General features: G+C 40.4%; 1 protein-coding gene across 4 annotated transcripts in view; it reads left to right on the top strand.

Annotated features, from left to right (window-relative positions):
• atg4c (autophagy related 4C, cysteine peptidase) overlaps positions 1–23,715 on the top strand; it is a 69,280-nt gene that overhangs the window by 5,479 nt on the left and 40,086 nt on the right. For all 4 annotated transcript variants that reach the window (XM_072273911.1, XM_072273913.1, XM_072273912.1 and 1 more), the window contains exons 2-3: positions 7,361–7,499; positions 19,308–19,391. In XM_072273911.1, the coding sequence (XP_072130012.1) occupies positions 7,424–7,499; positions 19,308–19,391 (160 nt within the window). In that variant the 5' untranslated portion in view covers positions 7,361–7,423. The remainder of the gene's footprint in view (positions 1–7,360; positions 7,500–19,307; positions 19,392–23,715) is intronic.

Here is a 23,715-nt window from a genome sequence, read left to right as displayed (position 1 = left end):
CGAATACTTAATTTTTCTTGAATACATATTTAATATGCCTTAGCTAGCAATATTTAAATTTTACTGTTGTCTAGGAATATTGTGGTTTTCTGTATAAATTTAGCAGTTCAGCAAAAAAACTGTGGGGAATGTGATCAATATTTAAATTTATTTTATAATTTCTCCGAGTATTTATAAATATCAGAGTTCTGTCAAAAGATCCTGATGTTTATAATATTCACTAATATTGGAATTCACAAAATCACAACCAGCTTTTTGTTTCAAAAAGTTAGTTTAAGTTAATGTTAGTTGATAGGTTGTCTTCTGTTATTAGATCCTAACAAAATGTACAGAAATACCATGAGAACATTGGTACTAGAATTCCTCTCAATTAGTTTAGTTATCGTGGGTTAATATATTAGGCCAGTACAGAAAGTAATTCAAATTGCCATGACCTCCATAAATGATATGTAAGCATAATGGCTAACAAATTATATATAACAGTTTGTGATATAAATCATGAAAATAAGGATACAATATATAATAATCTTTATTGTTTTAAGCCACAATTCAATTGTTCAAAAGCCTTACAAATGTTTTATCTGTTTATTATTCGCTGGAACTAAACAGGGGTCAGTAAATAAACTTCCAGCCAGTTCTCCTGTATGAGTTTATTAACTATTCTGCTATTTGCAATTCCTCTTGCTTCTATTTAGTTATTTTGTGGTATGTTTCATATTTAAAGCCACGAGGAATTGTCTTGCTTTAGTAAAGTTGCTGAGTGACAAGGAACAAAGACAATCTGCAGGATAATGCTCAGATTGAAACATATAAGACAGAATAAGTTATAAAACATTTATCATTTGGGAAGGAAACAACAGTTCTTTGTTTTAGAGCTCCTGGAAAAATGAGTCAGAATAATTGTATTGACTTGGAACTTCAATGCGAATTTGTAAGTGTTGATAATTCAACAGTCAGTGCAACAATTTTTACCTAGAAAGCTGGAGTTATAATGAGAGTAATACTTGCTCCATTTGCTTTCAGGTAATCCTGCATATTTACTGTCTTGTCCACTTGATGAAAACATGTAAACTTACTCAGGTGATAAAATCTTTCTGGATCTTTTGGTAGGTTGGCTGGTGGTGCAATTGTTTTCAGAGTCAGTGACCAATAAAAATATATTTTAAACCATTAGAGAAACATTTGTTTATATGTGAGCTAATTTGTAAGGAGAATCATTCTTCCTCACTTTACTCAAAGTGACCATGGTTTTTCAAGTTCAAGTTTATTGTCGTTCATATGTACACGTATATACTGCCAAAGGAGACAACATTCTCAGGACCAAAGTGCACAACTCAGTATATATATCTCACAAGCATAGTACATAAAGTAATATTACCACAAATAATGAGGTGCTTATATAATCAAGTTTAAAAGTAAATGAGTAACTACTGTAAACTACTGAGTTTCATATGTGATGAGACTTGGATGGTGGCAGGGAGTTCAGTTGTCTTAACAGCCTAGGGTAAGAAACTGTTTCTTGTCCTAACTGTTCTTGTTCTAATGCTATGGTACCTCATTTCACTGAATGTACAATAAGGAGGGCTCACTGTAGATGAGTTTACTCATGATCTTTTCTGACATCAAGTATAGATTTTGAACCAGCCTAGTCGATAAGATAAAATATCACTGCAGAACTTGACAAGAACCACACAACTTTTATTAATTTTATTCAAAAACACTGCAGAATGAGTGATGTAGGAATTGGGAAATGAGCATTTGAGGATGTTATATCATCGATACACAGCTCCCAAAGTCAAGAGAACTTTGGATGCCACTTAGCGTGCCTGGACTACTGGATGTTACTGTTCTAAATATGCAGAGATCAACATTTGCTTAAATTCTTGCTCCTCATTCCAAATTGAATGTGATATCATATTTTCAGTTTGACTAATGCTTCCGTTTTTCACTTCTTTAAAATAGTTCAGCTTTGCCTTTGTTACAGCACATCTGTGAATGTCAGCATCCCTGGTCTACTAATCTGTTTTGATTATTCCAGTGCCTTCTTGGACTTTTCTCTTGTACTCTTCATAAACATGAGGTTATCCAAGCTCTGTCATGTCCTACTTTGTACCAGATCCTGTATACCTATCATCCCAATGTTTGTTGATCTTGGTTTAATATATTTTGATTACTAAATTAAACCAGAAGTTGAGCTTTGAATGAATTTTTTGATTTAACACAATGCAGCTTTTGCTTCTGGAATTATTGTCAGGTTGTACTTCATTTATTAGTAAATACACAATTAAATAATTTGTACTTTGCCCTAAAATGATTCTTTTGTATTTGAAGCTCCGAAGAGGAAGTAAACTTCTGGCTGTAAGTGACACATTTTCTGAGAATGAGCAAATGATAAATATTTCTCAGAGAAATATTCTGATGGGTAATATAATTCTGACAGTAATAGAATGTGATTAAATGTTAGAAAGAAAATAGATGTTTAAATGAAAATAGGAGCAAAAGAAAACTGAGTCAAGTTTATTGTTTTAAGTAGTTTTCATTTTAAAATAGAACTTCTGAATTTTTCACTGCTGTTTAAGTTAGCATTACAATAATGGGCTGGATTGTAGAGTTGGATATCCATCTGCCATTTACCACTAAATTGTGGCCTCTATGTGCACTACTTGGCATTAATTGAGGACCATAGAGCAGAGCTCCTAACTGAATTTTGGTGTGTAGTAATGGATTGTCAACATAATAACAGTGTAAATATCCCTCTGCAAAACCTGTTGCTCAAATGGAATGATCAGCTCATAATCCTTGATAGAAGATTTGGTATTGCAAGGTTGATGTATAGACTTAAATTATGGGAAATATCAAGTTAAGTGGAAATCCAATCATAAGTAAGGGAAAATCTGCAAATGCTGAAATCCGAGCAACACACACTAAATGGTGTAGCCATGGGCACATGCATGAGTCCCAGCTATGCCTGCCTGTTTGTTGGCTACATGGAACAGTCTATGATCCAAGCCTACACTGGTGACCATCCTGCGCTTATCCTACGCTACACCAACGACTGCATTGGTGCTGTTTCCTGCACTCGTACTGAATTCATCGACTTCATCCACTTTGCCTCCAACTTCCACCCTGCCCTCAAATTTACCTGGTCCATTTCCAACACCTCCCTCCCCTTTCTCAATCTCACTGTCTCTATTGCTGGAGACAGCTTAGCCACTAATGTCTATTATAAACCCACTGACTCCTACAGCTACCTGGTCTATACCTCTTCCCACCTTGTTACTTGTAAAAACACCATCTCTTTCTCTCAGTTCCTCTGTCTCCACTGCATCTGCTCGCAAGATGAGGGTTTTCATTCTAGAATGAAGGAGATGACTTTTTCAAAGAAAGGGGCTACCCTTCCTCCACCATCAATGCTGCCCTCAACCGCATCTCTTCCATTTCATACACATCTGCCCTTACCCCATCCTCCCGCCTCCCTACAAGGGACAGGGTTTCTCTTGTCCTCACCTACCATCCCACCAGCCTCTGCATCCAGCACATAATTCTCCGAAACTTCTGCCATCTCCCACCATGAAGCACGTCTTTCCCTCTTCCTCCCTACCCCCCCCTCACATTCTGCTTTCCGCAGGGATCACTCTCTACGTGACTCCCTTGTCATTTCATCCCTCCCCACCGATCTCCCTCCTGGCACTTATCCTTGCAAGTGGAACAAGTGCTACACCTGCCCCTACATCTCCTCCCTCACTACCATTCAGGGCCCCAAACAGTCCTTCCAGGTGAGGTGCCTCTTCACTTGTGTGTCTCTTGGGGCTACCTACAGTATCCGGTGCTCCTGGTGTGAGCACCTGTATATTGGTGAGACCTGACATAGATTGGGTGACTGCTTCGCTGAACACCTATGCTCCGTCCACCAAAAAAAGCGTTATCGCCCAGTGGCCACTTGTTTTAATTCCACTTCTCATTCCTATTCCAAATGTCTATCCCTGGCCTCCTCCACTGTTGTGATGAGGCCATACTTAGGTTGGAGGAACAACACCTTATATTCTGTTTGGATAGCCTCCAGCCTGATGGCATGAATATTGATTTCTCAAACTTCCGGTAATGGCCCCCATCCTCCCACTCCTTCATCATTTCCATCCCCTTTTCCCCTCTCTCACCTTATCTCCTTCCCTGCCCATCGCCTCCCTCCTGTGCTACTCCACCTATTTCTTTCTTCCATGGTCTTCTGTATTTATCACCATCGACTTCCCAGCTCTTTACTTCATCCACCTTCTTCTGCTTTCAACTCCCCCCACCTTTTAAATCTACTCCTTAGCTTCTTTTCTCCAGTACTGCCGAAGGGTTTCAGCCTGAAATGTCAACTGTACTCTTCCATAGATGCTGCCCGGCCTGCTGAGTTGCTCCAGCATTTTGTGTGTGTTGATCAAGTTAAGTGGATTGGTTTACTTATTTTGTTTGCAAAATGGGAATAATTGTGATAATCACTGGATTTTCATGACAACTTAACTACTTTCAAAGTAGTTAGCTTTGTCTCCAGATTGGTTAGAAAATTCTTGCAGTTGGCATTTAACCTTGCATTAAATTTGGGCTAAATGTATTATATTTTAATGTAAATTGTGTGAATGAGTAAATCTAAGGAACTACACTACAACTGGAAAAACAACACAATTTCGTAGTATCTGCATACAAGTTAATTTTCCCCAACTCTTTTGTAGTGATTTGAAAGCCACTTTAGCTAGAAACCACAAAGCAGCTATTTTGTATCACCACACAGGAAAAGGCAAATTGAAAGTAATTCTAATTGGTCTAGCTGACAGTCATGGATATTGATGATGTAGTACTAGCTGTGCTTAGATATATGATGGATACAGTTCAGGAGAAAATTCGTGGAAAAGAGGACAGAATGCATATATCCTTTTCAATAGGTTTCAAAACTTTATTTGAAAATATGTTTTCAACAGTAATGTTTCTTTGTCTCTTTTCCAATTTAAGAAAATCACAAATGGTGGTGTTCATCAGTATTAGGTAAGACATTGTTTCAAGAAGAGCACTGTAGCTAAATGCTGTCAAATCCCTATGGCCTGGTATTTGCATCCCAGAGTACAAAAAGTAGTGGGGTTGGAAGTGGAGGATGCATTGGTAGTCATCTTGCAAAATTCTTGAGACTCCAGGGTGGCTCCTGCAGATTACGGAGTGGCAAATATAACCCCTCTATTGAAAAATAAAGGAGGAGGGGAAAGCTGATCATTATGTTCAGCAGCAGTGGTGGGGAGATGCTAGAGTCCATTATAAAAGATTAATAACAGAACACATATCAAGCATTGAAGGAATGGGCATATTCAGAATGTATTTATGAAAGGGAAAGAATATGAAACAAATCTACTTGTGGACATAATTAGGAGAAAGATAGAGGAGAGTCAATGTTAAAGTACTAAATAAGAGCTTAATGTATTAAATGGGGTAGTAGATTGATAATTGGTTGACAAGCAGGAAGCAGATGAGGAATAAAAGTTTCTTTCTTCCAAGAAACAGACAGTGAGTAGTGGGATGCTCAAGGATGCTTTGAGCTCCAACTAATCGTCATATATATCACTTTTTTAAATGAAGGAACTGACATCTCCAAGTCTGCAAATTGCATAAAAGCTGGGGAGGGTACAAAGTGAACTGTGAGGAAGGGGCAAGTTGGGTGAGGACCAAATAAAAGGCAGATGCGATTTAATGCAGTTAAAAGTGTGGTTAAACACTGAAATAGACCGATTATCATCTGAATAATAGGTCAGAAAAAGTTAAGATTTGGATATCCAGACTGAGGATTAAGGTGGAGCATTTTGGAAGGTAGATGGTATGTTTTCCTCTTCTAAGGAGATTTGTGTAGAGGAGCAAGATATCTTTATGTGACTGCACTGGCCCTTTATTGAGACTGAGCTGCAGTTTTGATCTCCTCATATGAAAAAGGATGTTCTTTGCATGTGAGGAGTATGGCAAAGATTTAGTAGACTGACTTCTGGGATAGCAGGAGTATGAGCAGAGATTAAATCAGGTTGGCCTATATTCAATAAATAATGGAAGAAAGAAAGGGGATTTTATAGAAGCCTGAAAAATTCTGACAAAACTCAACAAACCAGGAACAAGAAAAATATTTCTGATGATTGGAAAGTCATCAACCATGGGTCAGAGATTCTGGACAAAAGGGTGTGCAAATGGAACAAAGATCAGAAGAAATTTCTTCATTCATAGACTGACGAGCCCGTGAGTTCTATGCCACAAAGAGTGGAGGTTATATCATTAAATATATTCAAGAATTAAGTAGATATATTTCTCAATGCACAAAGGGAGAAAGAGGGAACAGGAAACTGAAGTAAATGATCAACCATTATAATGAATGGTGAAGCAGGCCAATCCCTGCTGCTTTCTAAATATACAGTTTTGTATATGCTACTGTCTCAGTTGATTTGCTTGTTAATGAATACCATCTGGGATGATCTTTTATCCAATGGTTCATCCACTGGAAGTTCATGATATTGCATTTTACCTTTAAAGATGTTTCTTGTTGATTAAAGGTAACATTTTCAAACACCATGACATTGTAGTGGGACATTGTCTCCATTTTGATCAAAATTCCATTGAGATTGATGCACATATTAAATAGGAGCAGATTAAAATTATGATTTCACTTTGATGTGGGATTGTCCTGGACATCAATGATATGAAATTGATATCAGTACAGTTTTCAATGACTGCACTCTTCCTTACCCTACTCCTGCAGGCCTGAGTTCAAGATTAAACTTAAGATCCTTTTCCTTCCCAGTGTCTTGTGAGGCCATCCAGGTGCACCAACAATTCTTGGTAGAGCCTGGATTTTTAAGAGAAAACTTCTGCCAGCGCAAAGGCTGGGAAATTCACTTTCTAATGGAATGGCAATGGAAAGTTGTTGATTTTGCATTTACTGAGGGATTCCAATCTGCCCAGCATCTCTCTGGAATGATGGCAAGTACAGTAGCTGCTTGTGTGTGGGTTGGATAATTAGCATGGTATTGCTGCATTTTTTATTTGGGTAGGTTCATTGTTGTAACAGATTTCACTGCATTGGTACCGTGTTTATGTTAGGAAAAAAATAGGCAAAATAACTTACACTAGAGTTGTTCCAGCTGGATGTTGGTGTGGATAGATGAGCAGTCTTTCTGATCTTAGTGGCACGTTTTCACATACACTTGTTTTTTTACTCATTCAGCCATTGAAGATGAGTATGAGCAAAGGATGTGTTTTAAATTGAAGGAGATCCTATATCATTTTAAATATGAAATAGCTAATCATAATTTTTTCTTTTTTTCTGCTCTGTTTGAAATATGCTGCATCCCAGAATCAAGTTTTCATACATCAAAGTAAAGAAAGCTGAGATGGCAATCTCTGTTGAAGGCTGAAAATGAAAGATAGTGAACCTGATGAAGTGGATAAACTGAAGACAAAATTTATGTCCGCATGGCACAATGTGAAGTATGGTAGGTGATTCTTGCAAATAATTCAGTGTGGACAATAGGGGATTTAAAGTAAAGTAAGATGGTTTAATTTCAAAACGCCCATTTTAATTCCACATCCATTCCCATTCCAACATGTCAGTCCATGGCAACACCATGTATTCTGTCTGGGTAGCCTCCAACCTGATGGCATGAACATTGATTTCTCAAACTTCTGGTAATGCTCCCCCCCTCACCATTTCCCATTCCCCTTTCCCCCTTTCACCTTGTCTCCTTACCTGCCATCACCCTTCTCTGGTGCTCCTCCCCTTCCCTTTCTTCGGTGGCCTTCGGTCCTCTCCTATCAGATTCCCCCTTCTCCAGCCCCTTTTTTTCCCCCACCAATCGTCTTCCCAGTTCTTTACTTCACCCCTCTCCTCTCCTGGTTTCACTTATCACCTTGTATTTCTTCCTCCCCTTCCCCCAACTTCTTACTCTTGACTCCTCATCTCTTTTTCTCCAGCCCTGCTGAAGGGGCTTGGCCGGAAATGTTGACTGTACTCTTTCCATGTTTGCTGCCTGGCCTACTGAGTTTCTTCAGCATTTTGTGTGTGTTGCTTGGATTACCAGCATCTACAGATTTTCTCTTGTTTATCTTGAAGTCTGTAGGCCAGCTCCAATAAATACTTTTGATGCAGTGTCGGAGCAAAAAACTCCATGTGGCATTGAGTTTAAGCCCAGATCTGTGCCATTTGATGTTCTAAACTGGGTAGTAGTCGATAGTACTGTTTGTCTCAATACCTCTTGGCTTTGGAAAGGAAACATTAGCTAGGGTTTCCCCTTCTGATCCTGGTCCAATGATGCCTTTGGGAAATCATCCAGTAAAAACAGATAGAGTTGGCTGTAGTGAATTTAAAAACGCAAACAACAGGAATTCTGCAGATGCTGGAAATTCAAGCAACACACATAAAAGTTGCTGGTGAATGCAGCAGGCCAGGCAGCATCTCTAGGAAGAGGTGCAGTTGATGTTTCAGGCCGAGACCCTTCCCTTACTCACTCTTCCTTCAGTTAGTCCTGACGAAGGGTCTCGGCCTGAAATGTCGACTGCACCTCTTCCTAGAGATGCTGCCTGGCCTGCTGCATTCACCAGCAACTTTTATAGAGTTGGCTGTATTGTCTCTGGTGAATCAGCTAACCACGTATAGGCTGGTTTGCCTGGAAAAATCGAATTAAATCAAATTCCACCGTAATTAGACATCTTCATGAAATCAGCAATGACATGGGATATTATAAGAAACTACAGATTTGGACCATAAGACATGGGAGCAGAATTGGGCCATTCAGCCCATCAAATCTGCTCTGCCATTCTATCATGGCTGATCCTGGATCCCACTCAACCCCAACACCGGCCTTCTCGCCATATCTTTTGATGCCCTGACCGATCAGGAAATGATCAACTTCCGCCTTAGATATATGCACGGACTTGGCCTCCACCGCAGTTTGTGACAGAGCATTCCACAGATTTACTACTGTCTAGTTAAAAAGATTGCTTCTTACCTCTGTTCTAAAGGGTCCCCCCTCAACTTTGAGGCTGTGCCCTTTAGTTCTGGATGCCCCCACCACAGGAAACATCCTCTCCACATCCACCCTACCTAATCCTTTGAACATTCGGTAGGTTTCAATGAGATCCTCCCACATTTTTCTAAATTCCAGTGAGTACGGGCTCTTTATTCCTGGAATCATTCTCATGAACCTCCTCTGGACTCTTTCCAATGACAACACATCCTTTCTGAGATATGGGGCCCAAAACTGTTGACAATAGTCCAAGTGTGGCCTGACTAGTTTCTTGAAAGGAAAGGTACGTCGCATCCGGAGTTTCTCTGGTTAGCGGACGATCTCCCTCCACGCCTTTCTGACGTAGTGGGGAACCACATACGAGGCAAGTCACAGCAGTGGTTTTGCCATTGTCTTCTGCCGGGTGAGTTTCCAAAGAGATCACCAGCTCGTAACCCAGCACGACGGAAAGCGTGCAGGGGAGCCAGCTGGAGCTGAATTCGAACTCGGGACCTTTCATCCCGAAGTCTGAAGCTGATGCCAGTACGCCTCCAGCCAGGTCTTGACTTTATTACTATAACTAAAGATTTAGAAACTCAGTGACTCAATGCAGAACATATCCATGTGCAGATTATAATAGTGACCATTATCTCCTTGCTTTTATATTCTATTCCCTTTGAAATAAGTGGCAGCATTGCATTTGCCTTCCTTACCACAGACTCAATCTGTGAAATAACATTTTGGGAGTCTTGCATGAGGACTCCTAATTCCCTCCGCAGCACTGATGTTTGAATCTTCTCCCCATTTAGATAATAATCCGCACTATTGTTCCTTTTACAAAAATGCATTATCATACATTTCCCAACACCATATTCTATCTGCCACTTTTTTGTCCATTCTTCCAAATTGTCTAAGTCCTGCTGCAATCGCATTGCTTTCTCAGCATTACCTACCCCTCCAACTGTCTTCGTATCATCCACAAACTTGGCCACAAAAGCCATCAATTCCATTATCCAAATCATTGACAAACAATGTGAAAAGCAGCGGTCCCAATACTGACCCCTGAGGGACACCACTAGTCACTGGCAGCCAACCAGAAAAGTTCCTTTTTATTTCAACTCGCTTCCTCTTGCCTGTCAGCCATTCCGTTATCCATGCCAGTATCTTTCCTGTAACACCATAGGATTTTATGTTGTTAAGCTGCCTTGTTTTGTACCTTATTAAATGGCTTCTGAGTAAATGACATCCACTGCCTCTACTTTGTCCACCCTACTTGATTCTTTCTCAAAGAACTTTAACGGATTTGTCAGGCAAGATTTCCCTTTATAGAAACCACGCTGACTTTGACATTTTATCATTAGTCTCCAAGTACCTCGAAACCTCATCCTTAACAATAGACTCCAATACTTTCCCAACCACTGAAGTTGGGCTAATAATAATGTAGCTAGCATCCGGAATTTTTCCGGGTAGCAGACGACTTCCTCCCACACCGTTCTGACATAGATGGAATTCGTGTACGAGGCAAGTTACAGCAGTGGTTTGCCATTGCCTTCTGCCGGGTGAGTTTTTTCTTCAGAGATCACCAGCTCTTAACCCCACACGGATGGAAAGCATGCCGGGGGAGCTGGCTGGGTTTGAACTTCAGAACCTCCGCTCCGCAGTCCAGCGCTGATGCCACTACGCCACCAGCCGGCCTTGAGGTTAGGCTAACTGGCCTATAATTTCCTTTCTTTTGCTGTCCTCCCTTCTTAAATAGTGGAGTGACATTGGCAATCTTCCAGTCCTCTGGGACCTTGCCAGAATCGAGTGATTTTTGAAAGGTCATGACCAATGCATCCGTTATCTCTTCAGCAACCTTTCTGAGGATTTTGGGATGTAGTCCATCTGGTCCAGGTGACTTATCCATTGTAAGACTTTTGATTTGCCTAGCACTTTTTCCTTTGTGATAGTAATGGCACTCACTCTTGCTCCCTGACACTCATGGACCTCTGGCACATTGCTAGTGTCTTCCACAGTGAAGACAGATGCAAAGTACCCATTAAGTTCATTTGCCATTTCTTTGTCCCCCATTACTACCTCAGCAGCATCATTTTCCAGTGGTCCAATATCAACTCTTGCCTCCCTTTTACTCTTTATATAACTGAAAAAAACTTTTTAGTATCCTGCTTTATATTATTGGTTAGTCTGCCCTCATATTTCATCTTTTCCCTTCTTAAAACTTTTTAGTTGTCTTTTGTTGGATTTTAAAAGCTTCTCAATCATCCAATTTACCACTCACTTTTACTACCTTATATGCCATTTCCTTGGCTTTTATGCAGTCCTTAACTTCCTTTGTCAGCCACAGTTGCCTACTCCTGCCATTTGAGAACTTCTTTCTCTGTGGGACATATCTATCCCCTGCTTTGTGAACTATTCCCAGAAACTTCAGCCATCTCTGCTCTGCCATCATCCCCGCCAGTATCCTCCACCAATCCACCTGGGTAAGCTCCCCTCTCATGCCTCTGTAATTCCCTTTATTCCATTACGATACTGATACATGTGACTTGTGCTTCTCCCTCTCAATGTGGTATGAATTCAATCATATTATGATCACTGTCTCCTAAGGGTTCCTTTACGTTAAGCTCCTGAATAAGATCTGGGTTATTACACAGCACCCAATCTAAGATAGCTTTTGCCCAAGTAGACTCAAGCACAAGCTGCTCTAAAAAGCCATCTTGTAGGCATTCAACAAACTCCCTCTCTTGCGATCCAACACCAACCTGATTTTTCCAATCCCCTTGCATATTGAAATGCCCCATTACAATTGTGTCATTACACTTATTTAATGCTTTTTCTGGCTCCCTTCATAATATCAACCCCACATCTTGGCTACTATTTGGAGACCTATATATGACTCCCATAAGGATTTTTTTTTTTACCCTTGTAGTCTCTTAATTCCACCTACACAGATTCAACATTCTATGACCCTATGTCATTTCTTTCTAAAGATGTAGTTCCATCTCCAACCATCAGAACCACACCATTGCCTATGCCTTCCTGCCTGTCCTTTTGATACAAGGTATATCCTTTGATGTTATGCTCCCAACTATGGCATCCTTTCAGCTACGACTCGGTGATACCCACAATGTCAAACTGACTAATCTCTGATTGCACCACGAGTTTGTCCATCTTATTCCAAATGCTACACGCATTTAAATAGAGTACTTTCAGTCCTGCTTCTTCACCTTTTTGAATTTTGCCTCTGTGGTACAATTTAACTCTTTGCTCTGTCTGCATTTGTACTCAGTCATTGGCTTCTCCTCACTTATATTCATGTTACACCCATCATCTACTTGTCAACCTGCTGGCTCATCTTCAGCTCTATCATACTGGTCCCCATCCCCCACTATATGAGTTTAAACCACTCCCAACTGCACTTGTAAATCTGCCTGCAAGAATATTTGTTCCCCTTGGATTCAAGTGCAACCCATCCTTTTTGTACAGGTCCCAGTTTCCCCAGAAGAGATCGCAATTATCCAGAAATCTGAATCCCTGCTCCCTGCCCCATGCTCTAATTCATCAGCCACACATTTATCTGCCACTTCATTCTATTTCTGTCCTCACTGCTGCACGGCACAGGTAGCAATCCCAAGATTACTACCTTTGAGGTCTTGCTTCTCAGCTTAACTCCTTGTATTATTTTTTTAAGGACCTCCTCCCTTTTTCTTCCAATGTCATTGGTACCAATATATACCACAATTTCTGGCTGCTCACCCTCCCTTTTCAGGATATTGTGGACATGTCCAGAAACATCTCAGACCCTGGGACCTGCAAGGCAAACTATCATCCATATTTCCTTTTCGCGTCCACAGAATCGGCTATCTATCTCCCTGACTATAGAGTCCCCTATTATTGCTGCCATTATCTTCAGTTCCCTACCCTTCTGAGCACTGGGCCAGACTCAGTACCAGAGGCACGGCCACTGTCGCTGCCCCCAGGTAGTTTGCCCTCCACCCCCAGCAGTACTCAAAATGGAGTACTTATTGTTGAGGGGGATGCCCACAGGGGGTGCTCTCCCCTTTTTGATGTGTCCTTTCCCTCTCATGACAGTGCTGGCTTAGTGTTAATAAACTTTTTCTTGGGTTAAATGTAATGACTTTAAACTTCCTTCAAGACCAGATCATAATACAGTACTGACTGACTACAATATTTTTGTCAGATTTCACATTTGAAAGAAACAGTGAAAAAAAGTTCATAACTGCCTGAGTGATTATACTAACTTTGCATGCATTATTGAGAAAATAGTGATGGAGTTTCCTAGAAATTTGGTTATCAGAATTGAACCAATGCTTGCCACCAACACTTTTAAATTTCTTTAAACATTTATTTTCTGAGGCATGGCCATTACTGGCAAAATCAGAATTTATTATCCATCTTTAATTGACAGTAAAGGGCCAACAACATTGCTGAGTATGGGGCCTCTTATGGGTTAGGCAGGCAGACTTCCTTCCCTGAAATACCCTGTGTGAAATTAAGTAAACCAATTTGAGATTTGGGACAATCTGGTAGTTTTATCATCACCATTGCCTAATAACTTTTTTATAATTAGAACTGCTGTGGTGGGATTCTGGCATATGTTGCTGGCTATCAACCCAGTAAGTTCACTATCTGTAATTTACTTGTTTTGTATTGTTTGTTGAATCTTATTACTACCATATTTATAAGTGAATACTCTCCAAACGTTATTCAATTACTTCAAAAATCACTTTTTGCTTTTTTTTAAATTTTAAAGGAGAAATGGGATAAACCCAACAAATACAAGCCAGTTAACTTCTGTTGTGGGAAAACCTAATGGCTAGTTCTAGATAAAATTAGTGGCCAAATTTAAAAAGATGGGCATACATTCTTTTCATCTGTTTGGATTTAGAACATCGAATAGTATAGCACAGGAACAGGCCCCTTGACCCACAATATTGTGCCAAACAGATGAAACTAGCAACTGAATGTCTAACTTGACTAGTCCCTTCTGTACACCATATTCATGTTCCTTTATTCTCTGCACCTTCAAGTGCCTGTCCAACAACCTCTTAAATACCTCTATCTTATTTGCCTCCACCAGCAACCCTGGCAGAGCATTCCAGGCACTCACCACTCCCTGTTTTTTAAAAAAAAACTTGCCTCACCCATCTCCTTTGAACCTACCCCATATATAACCATATAACAATTACAGCACGGAAACAGGCCATCTTGGCCCTTCTAGTCCTTGCCGAACTCTTACCCTATCCTATTCCCACCGACCTGCACTCAGCCCATAACCCTCCATTCCTTTCCTGTCCATATATGTATCCAATTTAACTTTAAACGACAACATAGAACCTGCCTCAACCACTTCTGCTGGAAGCTCATTCCACACAGCTACCACTCTCTGAGTAAAGAAGTTCCCCCTCGTGTTACCCGTAAACTTTTGTCCTCTAATTCTCAACCCATGCCCTCTTGTTTGAATCTTCTCCACTCTCAATGGAAAAAGTCTAACCATGTCAACTCTATCAATCCCCCTCATAATTTTAAACAATTCTATCAAGTCTCCCCTCAACCTTCTACGCTCCAAAGAATAAAGACCCAACTTGTTCAACCTTTCTCTGTAACTTAGGAGATAAAACCCAGGCAACATTTTAGTAAACTTCCTCTGTACTCTCTCAATTTTATTGACATCCTTCCTATAATTCGGTGACTAGAACTGTACACAATACTCCAGATTTGGCCTTACTAATGCCTTATACAAATTCAGCATTACATCCCAACTCCTATTCTCAATGCTCTGATTAATAAAGGGCAGCAAACCAAAAGCTTTCTTCACCACCCTATCCACATGAGATTCCATCTTCAGGGAACTATGCACCATTATTCCTCGATCCCTCTGTTCTAAAGCATTCTTTAATGCCCTACCATTTACCCCGATTATCTTAAATTCAAGCCCTCCAGTATTACACATCTTGACCTTGGGAAAAAGATATTGCTATTTAATCTCTATGCTTCTCATAATATTAAAACATTTATCAGGCCTTTTCACAGCCTCTGTTGCTCTACAGAAAGCAACCTATGTTTGTCCAAACTCTCCTTAAAGCATATGCCTCGAATGCAAGCAGCATCTTGAACTCTGTATGCTCTTCTGTCTTAAAATGTATTGACTAAAATTCAATGCAATATTCCAGAGATGGTTCCTAGCTTTCTGACTCAGTGCCTCAGTTAATAAAAGCATGCATGTCATATGCATTCTTTAACCTGTGCAGTCACTTTCAATGATCCTGGACATGGGCCTCTGTATATCAATACTGTTAAGGATCTTGTATTGCACCTTTATATTTGAACTCACATAGTGCAAGACCTCACACTTGGCCAGATTAAACTCTGTATGCCATTTGTCTGCCGATATCTGCAACTGATCTATAATCTGCTCTATCCTTTGGCGATCTTCTATACTATCCACAATGCCATCAATCTTTGTATCATTTGTGAACTTACTAACTCACCCATGTACATTTTTATCCAAGTTATTTATATATATCTCAAACATCAGGGGTCCCAATATGGAATACGTCTCTTCATAGAACTCCTGCCAGGATACGTACGATCAACCATTACCCTTTGTCTTCTATGGGTAAGCCAATTCTGAATCTAAACAACCAAGTGATTGTGGATCCCATGCATCTTAATCTTGATGAACCTACCATAAAGGACCTTGTCAAATGCCTCACTAAAATCTATAGAGAACATTCCCAAATCTATTTTCATCATCTTGAAAAACTCAGTTTTCAGTAAGTCACATCTTGCTCTGCTCAAAGCTATGCTGAGTATCCCTATGTTTTTGCAGGTGCTTATGAATTCTTTCTTTAAGAATTCTCTTCAATAGCTTTCCTACCACTGAAGTGAGACTCACAAGTGTTACGTACCCCGTAACTGAGTTGCCAAACCAGCAGAAATGGACCACTTTGTTGGAGTCTGGATTACTGGAACTAAGAAAGTTTTATTAAAGAAATAAGTAACACAGTACTCTAATCGTAAGGATATAAATGCAACAGGTTAGCAATGGTAAAACACACATGTACACAGAACTAGGATAATAGGATCAATCAAGCTCTATCATAGTCTAGGGGTAAAATGATCAATCTCAAGTGACGCAGAGTTCAGTTCAGTTTAGTTCAGTTCGCAGTAATTGCTGTTGTGCCGTTGGGGAGAGAGAGAGAGAGCGAATGATGATATTCAAATCGGATTCAAACAGACCTTTGATATTCCTCGCAGTTAGCTTTCGGGCGAGCCCTTTGTAATGTCTTCGGAGGTCACCGACTCTGACTCCTCCGTTCTGGATACGATCGTTCTTCTGTGATGAACCGGGCACCCAGGCAAGGGCGGACACACACACCAGGTTCCTGCCGATCGTACCTTTTCCCCCTGTGCGTCTATGGTCGGTCCTGTGACCAGACCTCCAAAACTCCCACCAACTTGTAGGGGGGGGGCACACCGCACTTCCAGGATCTCGTTATCTCATGGTGTCGTGGTGCGTCGCTTGCCTTAGCGAACCTGTTCCTTTTATCCCCTGCTGGGGTATCGCCTGTCCATCAAACTTCAAACAGTTCAGGTACAAAGCAACTGGTCTGACAATACTCGGAACTGTGTCTCTTTTCGTTAATCTCTCTCGTCTCTCTCTTATTAGCATTTTGAATGTTTCCCCCATTTGTCTCTCTCTTATCTCTCTTATCGGCATCAATCTTCTGATAACTTGGTCTTTTGTCACACAAGTCAATAGTTTCCAGGATTGTTGCCATTTCCCTTCTTGAATGATGGAGCTATATTAGCTGCTCCTCAGTACTCCAGGACCTCAATTGTGGCTAGAGAGGACATGAAGGTCTTGGTCAAGGCCCCAGAAATCCTCTCTCAATAATCTGGGGTGTATCCCATCAGGCCCCCTTGGGACTCATCCTCTGTTCTTCAAGAAACCCAATACAACCTCTTTCTTTTTCTCAGAATGCTCTAACATATTAGCACGCTGCATACTGATCTCCCTATCATTCATGTGCTTCTTGGTAAGTACCAATGCAAATTACTCATTTAAAACTCGCCAACATCCTCTGGCGTCAAGCACATGTTCCCTTCTTTGTCACTGTGTGGTCCTACCCTCTCCCTAGTTATCCTGTTGCTCTTGATGTATGCATAGAATGCCTTGGAATTTTCTTTAATCCTAGTCACCAAAAAGAATTTTCATGGCCCGTTCTGGCTCTTCTAGTTTCCTTCTTGAGTTCTTTTGTAACTTCTTTGTAATCTTCAAGGGCTCTGTTTGCCTTTAGCTTTCTAAACCTTACATTTCTTCCTTTTTATTTTTGAATAAATCCACCAGCTCTCTTGTCATTCAAAATTCCCTTACCTTGCCATCCTTGCCCTATCTTCTTTCTGGAACATATCTCTCCTAATCTCTGCAGTTTGTTCAAGATTCAAGATTGTTTAATGCCATTTCCTATACATAATTGTAAAGGAAAACAAAATAATAGTTATTCCGGATCAGGTACAACACCAAAGAAAACACAATAAGTTAAAGAACATAATAATAATAATAACAACACAATAAATATACTGTAAGTGTGTAAGATAGCTTATACACATTGATTGTATGTCCATAAAGTGATGCTAGGCACAGGAGTGACTGTACGTAAGATAACTTACAGAAAATGATGAAGTAGGGACAGTTGGGGGTGTAGGGGGTGGGTTAGAGGGTGGAGATGTTGATCAGCCTTGCTGCTTGGGGAAAGTAACTGTTTTTGAATCTTGTGGTCCTGGCGTGAATGCTATGTAGCCTCCTCCCTGATGAGAATGGGAAACGGTAAAACATGAGCCAGCGGCCTTACGAGGGTTGACTCTCTGCAGGGTTCTTTTCACATTTTCTGCTGTTACAGATAGTGGCTGCTCATCTGGAAGAGGGGTAGCTTTTGTGGCTGGCATTGTGTTGCAAGCCTCGAAGCATGCTTGAAAGTTGCTTAGAGCATCAGGAAGGGAGGAGTCACCGGTACGGTTGACACCATTTTGCCTTGTGTAGTCAGTAATACCCTTGATGCCAGCCATGTACGCTGGGGGTCATTATAGGAGAGGTGTTTCTGAATATTTTGAGCGTAGGCAGTTCTTTGCCCTTTTGATACCTAAGATGAGATTTCTTATGGCTATTCTAAGAGCTGTTCTGTCTCCACACTTGAAGGCAGTGTCTCAGGTTTTCAGTAGGTTGCATCTCAACATTCAGCCCAGGTTTCAGGTTGGACCATAAGATGACCATCCTTGAAGTATCAATGTCCTTTACACACCAATGACAGATGAGGCATATTCCTTGAAGTCTGTGTCGTCTTCTTTTGTGGCAGCCTCCTTAAACATCTTCCAATTAGTCCATTCAAAATAGTCCTGAAGCATAGAGAATGTTTCATTTGGCTATCTAGTGATGGTCCTCCACGTATCAAGTGAGGACTTGCCATAAAACAGTGATCATTCTGAGGTTGTAAGATGTCATATTTCAATGTGTTAGGAAATGCATGATTTTGAATGTTTACATTTAAAAAATATACTCCCATATGAACCATATTTCAGTTTTAAATCTTAAAGCATCCATACAAGTTTTTGGTGGCTTTCAATTAAAGTAAGGTGTCAGTAAACATTCAGAATCAAAATTTTAAGCAAAGCAATTCATCCCAAAGCACAGTCTGGAACACATCAGATTACCAAATGTGCATACTTTTTAGGAGGAACTGTGTAGAATGACTTGTGATGAAAGTTCTTTTCTTCCCAAGCCTCCGTCAAACTAAACCTGAAATTAACTGTCATTTTCTGCAAGAATCAACTGACTGCATAAACCAAAGTAGTAATTGGTGTGTGATTGAATTGCATGCTATGTAGCACAGTTACTAGCAGCCATTGGGAATAACTGGCAGATATTTGCTTGGTAAACACAAGTGATTCAAGTCAGTTGCTTTGCGATAGCTAATTCAAGTTAATGACATCTTAAAAAGCTGATGGTGCTAACACAAGAAATGATCTGTATATCTCAGTAGAAAAATCAGTTCACTGCACCCATGCACCAACTTCTTCCCCACTCCCTCCTCTTGAATAGTATTAATGAAATCTTGGATGCTGACTACATGGGTTTTTTGCCAGTTTTTTTTTAAACTGAAACAATGGGCTTCTGTACTTTGTCAGTACAGCCTTTTTAAAAAAATCTCTGGAAATGTCCCATTTAGGGCTATGTACTATTGCTTGTGAATAATACCCTTCTGTCTTTTATCCCTTAAGGGTGGATTGTGAGAACCAAAACAAAGTTTAGTAGAAACTCGCCTGTCTTTTTGCTGGGAAAATGCTATCATTTCAAGTCAGAGGGTAAGTATAAAGGCTTGCTGTTGATTTACTTCAAATACTTGACTTTTTTTTCCACTTAGAATGTCTAATAGGGAGAGTAACAAAGATAATGTGGGTTACACATTCTTTTAATTCTGGGGCTGGATTTGAATACAACAGGATAACATGAAACAGAAAATTCTGGAAATGCTTAGCACAATGACCATCCCCTTGAAAGTGAAAAGGGACATTACTAGCATTAATATTGAGAACCAAGCTCTGCCTAAAGTTTTGATCAATAATTTTTTTTCCCCATTGTCGTTCACTGAGTTCCTTCACTTCTGTTTTTAATCAATTTTATAATTTTCTTTATCAACTTCCTAGAATTAATACCTGAGTGCATTCTGGATTTTTGTCTTGGACAGTCACGAGAGATAATGAAAGTCTGGCTTCCACTTCATTTCTCTTAAGTTTCAAGTTGGCTGATGTGACAAATGTTGGATCTGCAGTCTCTGCCACAAATGCAGCAAGAAGTGATGGCTGATTGGGCAATTCTGGAGAGATGTAAATAGCACACTGGATCTCTTTGTGCTCCTGATTAATGGACTTGGGGTTCTCAATGTTGTCCTGAAAGCTGTTCCGGCATTTTGAGTAGTTACAGGCCAGGGATATTATACTTTTTCAAGGTTTTGAGAATATATTTGAATTGTTTCCTCTGTCCATATAGCAATCCAGCTTCTTCCATAATAGAGCTTGAAAATTAATCCCTAATTTGAGAGTCCAGTGTATAACATGTGAATTACACAGCTTGCCCATTAGAACCAACTGAGTATAATTATGCCCTTAGTTCTAGGGATGGTGATCTGGAAGAGGTTGCTGATGTTATTTTGTTTAACCTGTCTGTCAATTGAAAGATTTTGGGGAGTATTGGTGGTACCTGTCCATTGCTTTGAGGTGGTTATTATAGATTTGCTTTCTAAGAAGTTTACAGGAAGGCAGCTGCTGTAGTGGGAGCCAAGTGTGAGAAATTTACAGGAAGGTGGGGATCACTCTTGTTCACTTGAACATGAGCTTTGTGCTAGGTTTGATGTGTTGGTCTTCAAATATGCTTTTCCAATGTGTTTGTCTTCAAGTATTCCTTCCCTCAGACCCCCAAAGCCTGCGGTGGTGTACTGAAAATGGTATGAATTTCATCACCAATATTTCGTTATAACCTGAAGTCCTTGAATCTTTCTATTTACGTAGTTAACTGAATGACTTATGGCAGAGCGATTTAGCAAACTTCTCATTTTGGTTGACTGTTCTGAATCTTTTTGAACTTGATGAAAGTTTGGTATGGAACACCATTGCAATCTTTCACGCCATAAGTAGAACTTATTTAATCCAGTTTTTATGCTAGGGTACCATCATATTAAATACTGATAAATCTTAGCCTGAAACTTTGAAAGTATTGTTTAACAGTAGCCTAGGAATAAAATTGAAAGCAAAGTGTCATTTAAATGCAGTTTTTTTTCCTTTGAGATTTATATTCTGCATCTGTTATTTCTTGATAACAGATCAGTGCTTCTTCTTAAAATCATTTCAACCTGGCTGAATTAAACAGTGAGCAATGATGCATTTGAGTGCTTAAAAACTTGTCTTTAATACCCAAGGTGACTTTAAAGCAATGCAGTATACTTTATTTGTCACTTGATGTCAATGTCTGTGCACTTACTATGCTTTCCACCAATTCAACAGCTTTCTGCTCCCTAGCCCTGACTGCCTCATTTTCATCATGAATGTCCAGTTCCTGTTCACTTCCAGCACCCTTTAGGAAAGCCTCAAGGCCCTCCACTTCTTTCATAATAACTGCCCTGACAAGGTCACCTACACCACCACCCTTCTCTGTCTGGCAGAGCTGGTGCTCACCTTTTAACAATTTCACTTTTGGCTCCTCCCTCTTTCTCCAGATCAAAGGTGTAGCTGTGGACACTCCCATGGGCCTTGGCTATGCCTGCTTTTTCACTGGCTATGTGGAACAATACATGTTCCAGATCCTACTTCAGTAACGCTCACCAATTCGCCATCAGATTTCGGAATGATCCATGAACCCATGAAGACTATCTCACCATTTTGCTCATTTTTTGCACTATTTATTTCTTATTATAACCTGTAATATTATTTTATATATTTCACTGTATCGCTCCTGTAAAACAACAAATTTCACAATATCTGTAAGCGATAATAAACCTGATTCTGATTCAACTTTTTCACCACTACATTGCTGCTACTTCCTGAACCCATGCAGAGCTCATTAATTTCATCAACTTCACTTCTAACTTCCACCTTGCCCTTAAATTCACTTGGTCCATTTTTTGACACTGCTCTCCCCTTGCTTGATTTGTCTGTCTCCATCTCCAGACGGTTCCACGTAGCCACTGACATCTTTTACAAACTCACTGACTAACCTCTTCCAACCCTGTCACTTGCAAAGATGTTATTCCCTTCTCTCAGTTCACCTATCTCCACTGCATCTGTTCTCATAATGAGACATTTCATTCTGAGACAACTGAGATGACTTCTTTCAGAAAATGGGGTTTCCTCTATACTGTTGTCAGTGAAGCTCTCACCTGCATTGCCGCCATTTCCCTATCCCCTGACACAACAAGGATAGGGTTCACCTTGTCCTCAACCCATCACCCAGCTCTGCATTTGACATTCCATTCTCCACAACTTCCATCATCTCCAACAGGATCCCACCACTAAGCACAACTTCCCCTCCCCTCTCCTCTTCACTTTCCACAGAGTCTTCATGATTCCCTTGTCTACTCATCCCTCCCCACTGATTCCCTTCCAGGCACTTATCCCTGCAACCATGTTAATTGTTATTCCTGCCCCTAGACCTCCTCCCTCATCATACAGGGCCCCAAACAGTCATTCCAGGTGAGGCAGCATTTCACAGGGTCATTGATTGCGGCTTTGTGTGTATCACTGAGACCCAACACAGTTTGGGGGATTGCTTTGTTGAGCCTTCGCCATAACAATCAGACTCTTCTGGTAGCCAGCTATTTTAATTTCACTTCCCATTCCCATACTGACATGTCTGTCTGCACTTCATCTACTGCTATTTTGAGGTCATACTCGGATGGGTGGAGCAACACCTCATATTCCAACTTGGTTGTCTGCAACCTGGTGACATCAACATCAATTTCTCTATCTTCTGGTAACCAACTACTCCCCTCTATTTTCCCACCTGCCTCCCTTTGTTTTCCTTTATGCCTTTAGCCCCTTTACCCCTTTTCTTTCCTCTCCTGCTCCCCTACCCACAACCTGCCCACCACCTACACCTTCCTCCATTTTGTTTCCATGTCCTTCCTTTTATTCCCTGATCTCCTGTCCTTTCGTATTCAATTCTTCCTTCAGTCCTTTGGCTCTTCATTTATCACCTCCCAGCTTCTCACATCATTCCTTTTTTCCCCTCCCCACCTTTCTATCTTCCCCCACCCCCATCCTTTTGTTTGGGCTTCTGCCCTCTATCTTTCCAGTTCTGAAGAAGGGTTTCTGTCTGGAATATTGAATGTCCATTTCCCTCTATAGATGTTGCATGACCTACTGAGTTCCTCCAGCTTTTTTTGCGTGTTCCACCAACATTTCATTCAGAGTAAATTGTTGTAGTATCCATTTCTAGCCACTGAGTGACACTGTAGGAAATAAATTGCAGCAATTATCCACAGCACTACCCTGTGGCTACTACTCATAATTACATTATCTCTTCTGATATCCAGGTAACAAGGATAAGGTGTTTTACCCATTAGTAATTTATGGGGAGAGCTGGGTGAGAATTTTATATGTAAAGGTGTATAACTAAATTCAAAATTGCTTTTCATTGCAAACAACAGGAATTCTGCAGATGCTGGAAATTCAAGCAACACACATCAAAGTTGCTGGTGAATGCAGCAGGCCAGGCAGCATCTCTAGGAAGAGGTACAATCGACGTTTCAGGCCGAGACCCTTCGTCAGGACTAACCTTCTGACGAAGGGTCTCATCCTGAAACGTCGACTGTGCCTCTTCCTAGAGATGCTGCCTGGCCTGCTGCGTTCACCAGTAACTTTGATGTGTGTTGCTTGCTTTTCATTGGGTGCTTTAGCTTTAAAAAAAAACAGTGCTGGGCTTTTCCTCAGCTGTACTGTTGAATGTTCAAGTAGGAAAGTTGGAATCTCAGTAATTTAAGTGACAGGGATAAAAGTCACTGATGCTGAAAATCTAAGGAATTTTTGTAGTTTGATCTAGCATTTCAAATTGCTGTCTGCTTTCCTGAAAGTACTGACTTTCATAAAGCTACAATGTCACTTGTAAATAATTCACCCAAATTAACATTCTTCATGT

Source organism: Mobula birostris, chromosome 12, assembly GCF_030028105.1.
Source record: "Mobula birostris isolate sMobBir1 chromosome 12, sMobBir1.hap1, whole genome shotgun sequence".
Classification (NCBI taxonomy): domain Eukaryota; kingdom Metazoa; phylum Chordata; class Chondrichthyes; order Myliobatiformes; family Myliobatidae; genus Mobula; species Mobula birostris.
Note: the sequence above shows the minus strand (reverse complement) of the source record. Positions and strands in the feature narration are given on the sequence as shown.